At 41.9% G+C, this 3,603-nt stretch overlaps 1 protein-coding gene across 1 annotated transcript in view; it reads left to right on the plus strand.

Moving 5' to 3' along the window:
* Nucleotides 1–2,251, plus strand: part of coq8a (coenzyme Q8A) — a 30,875-nt gene extending 28,624 nt beyond the window's left edge. Inside the window, exon 17 of the mRNA XM_008297784.1 lies at nucleotides 824–2,251. Coding sequence (XP_008296006.1) covers nucleotides 824–1,114 — 291 coding nt within the window. The 3' untranslated portion in view covers nucleotides 1,115–2,251. The remainder of the gene's footprint in view (nucleotides 1–823) is intronic.
* The last annotated feature ends 1,352 nt before the right edge of the window (nucleotides 2,252–3,603 follow it).

The raw sequence follows: 3,603 nt of genomic DNA on the forward strand, positions 1-3,603 counted from the left end.
TCTCTTTATAATGGAGCTTCTTCACCCTCCATGTGGCCTTGGTGCAGGTCTCCTCAGGTACTAGTCTGCAGCCTTCTGAGACCTTCCTGAATGGAAGCTGTTGCCAACATGGACCTTCTTTATGGTCTGTGAAGCATCTCTGCTCGATGAGACTCGGTCCATTCTAAAAATCTGTGTGACGGCATCCCCCGAGTTTCCTTCCCTGTATTTATTTAACGTGTGTTAAGGTGACATCACTCCTCTATTTTTATCTACTTAAATTTAAATGCATTTATTTGTGTTTTTCATTGTTTTGTTCACATTAAAACTGTCCCCAGTGCCTTAATAACTAGACTGACGTGGTGACGCTTAAAATAAACCTTTTGTTTCTGCAGGTCTTTAGTGAAAATGTGAATTACAAATCAATCATTTAGGATATTGACCCCAATCTGATGCATTTATCAACGAATCCAGCAAACTTTATTTATGCAGCATTTTTCATAGAAATGAAATAAAATACAAATAAACAGGAAGTAATACCCCATCACCACCCAACAGCATCCTGTTAGAAACAAAGGACTCAGTAACCAATGAAAGGATCCTAAAACCAAGTGAAAAGCAGACAGAACCAGTGCAGAAGTTCAGTTTAAATGAACATATCAGGACTGAAGCATCTTTATTGGTCACATGTCCGTACAGTTTGTGCAGCTACTCTTCTCCAGGCTGTGCATTAACAATAAGAAAGTATGAAAAGAGCAAATCTTCACAAAACAGTAGAAAATGACGGCAGGTTATTCATAAATTCTGAGTATGTCAGCATCTCTCCCCTCCGTCTTCCCTCCAGGCGATGATAAACGCCCACGTGGACGCTGTGATGATTCTCGGCGAGGCCTTCGCCTCCAAGGAAACCTTCGACTTCGGCTCGCAGTCGACCACCGAGCGCATCCACAACCTGATCCCGGTGATGCTGAAGCACCGGCTCACCCCGCCGCCCGAGGAGACGTACTCGCTGCACCGCAAGATGGGCGGCTCCTTCCTCATCTGCTCGCGGCTCAACGCCAAGCTGCAATGCAAAGACATGTTCTCCAAGGCCTACGAGAAGTACTGGGAGGGCCGCACGCCGCCCTCGGCCTGAGCCATGGACGGCGTGGAGCGGAGGCCACGAGTGTCTTCCCCGTTTTTGTTGGTTTTGAAACGACCTTTATGCATATTTACAGCCACCATTTTTAATTTTTTTGGTTTGAAAGAGGGAGCAGCGGCACATCTGCAGAGGCCAAACGTGTGCGTGTGGATGCAGGAGAGGGATGAATGTAAAAAGGTTGGAGTTTTATCTCTGCTCCGATGATTTCAACGGGACTCTCGCGTTTTTCTTTGCATTTTGTGTTGCTGTGTTTTGTTGAACTTTTCGGAAAAAAATCGCACCAACTGTCCAGTTTGTCCGTCTGCAGTGAATCTGATCAGAGGTCGTGTCTCACGTTGGTTCCTCTGAGGACGAAATAGTGAATCAGAAATCAGTAAAGTCTGGGATTAAAGGAGAATCTGGTTGATTTCTACCTGCTGAGTTTTCATGAATGTGTCTGTTGTGGCTCTCAGTGTTCGGTTGTCATGAGCTCCCTGCAGCGTTGCTTCCTTTATTTTACTTTTCACACAGAAACACAGAAACTAGCCGCCGAAAACAGACATTTTCCAACAGTATTGGCTTTTACTGAGCATATGGAGAGCTCAGAGTCCCGGTATTTCCTTCCAGCTGATGTTGGAGGTAAAACAGCATCTTTTCATCAGAGCTGCAGGTTCATTAGTTGTACTTCCACAGCTGGATTCCTCTCATCTACGGACACATGGAGGCTTTTCCAGTCCGCCATCAGCAGGTCCCACACGTTTTGAGCCATTTTAGATCATTTCTGAGCCATTTTTGGCCAATTTTAAGTCATTTTTGACACATTTGGGTTATTAAGGAGGTCTTCTCACCAGGTTTCACTCTCTGCAGCAACAGTTTGTCTTTTTTTTTTGTAATTTTGGATTAATTTAAAGTCATTTTGGCATAATTCTGGCAAAATGCTGCCTTCTTTCTGCCTCCGTCCTCACAGTAAAAGTCAGGCTCTCACATGTAAACAAACCGCTGAATGAATATGCTGGTGATGCAGATTGTGAATGAAATTGGAAAGACGTCATTTCTAGCTTCAGTCAGAGAAATGTCTAAATGAGACGCGTATCCACAACATGGTTTTATGTGTATTTTTGGCGTAAAACGTTAAAGGAAAGTGCAAAATTTTTTTAAAAACCTTCCCAATTTTGCAAGAAAAGAGTTAATGAGCTTCATGAGAGATAAAAAAAAAAAACACCTTTTCTGAAGAAGTTCAGACCTTAAACCTTTTAAACCTTTTTTTTTTTTTTTTTTAAAGTTTGAAACAACATGAACATGACGTAATAATGACAACTTTCCCAACTGAAAACAAGACTTTAATACCTTTTCATGTCATAGATGGACAAAGTTTTTTGGTTTGTTTCATCTTCTATTAGTGTTTTTTAGCAGATAGCAAACAGCAGAGGGCAGCACTACGAAGCAAGTCTGACATAACCAGGCTTTCTTTGTGTAAGAAGGTGGTTCAACTTTCTTTGTCAACTCAGACTTTCTGCTTTAAACTCTGTTCACATAAGAAGGAAGCATTAACGCGTCACGTAACTCTTATTCTGCACTAAATGAATCAATCGTGTGCAGCTGCTTCGGTCAACACGTTGTTTTAATGGAGAACAATGAGGAATATAAACATTATGACTGTAAAAAGTGCCGCTACTGTAAATGGTGAAGACTGGAGTGCTGGTAGAAAACTGTTTCAACATCTTCATATAGAATATTTTACTGATGCAGCTGCTTATTTCCACCTGACAGCTGCTCGTTAAAGTTAAACCTGAAACTTAAAATATTTAAACATGATCTTGTATTGAAGTCCATGTAGGTCTGACAATTTGGTTAAAGGGAACCACTCTTCCAGCCGATTTAAATCCAAAACTCTGAACAGAACCTGCTCCCGACCAGCTCAGCTCCACAACATCAGTTACCATGGAGACCTAGCTGTAGAGCATCAGTTACCATGGAGATCTAACTCTACAACATCAGTTACCATGGAGATCTAGCAGGTTAAAAGAGAGCCTGACTTTAAGCTCAACATACCTGGCTAACCCACTGATCTGGCTTCATAGTAGTACAACCCTCTGCTTTTGTTTTTTTCTTCTTCTACTCTGTTTATTGCAGCTTACGTAGCCTGTAGCGCCACTTTTTAACAACAAGCTCCCTAATTGGTTCATTTAAAAGTCGTCCCATTGTGTTTTCTTTTTTTTTGTAAGATTCCTGAAATGTATGTGGAAATACAACTAATGATTCATGTAAAAAAAAAAAAAGCTGCTTTCTGTGGAAAGCTGCAGGGACCTCGTGCTAATTAGCGTGCTAAACGCCGTTGACAAGCTGTTTGGTGCGACTTCTCACTTCCCAGAATATCTCCCACGAAGGTGACGGCTGCAGGGAGACACAATGGACACATTGATTAGAAAATCTGTTTTTAATGCAGCACAGAGTGTCACAGTGTGTCTGCATCACGTTTATTTCTGTTCTTTTTGTGGACGTTC

This window comes from Stegastes partitus, unplaced genomic scaffold (assembly GCF_000690725.1).
Source record: "Stegastes partitus isolate 25-593 unplaced genomic scaffold, Stegastes_partitus-1.0.2 Scaffold1248, whole genome shotgun sequence".
In the NCBI taxonomy this organism is placed as follows: Eukaryota; Metazoa; Chordata; class Actinopteri; family Pomacentridae; genus Stegastes; species Stegastes partitus.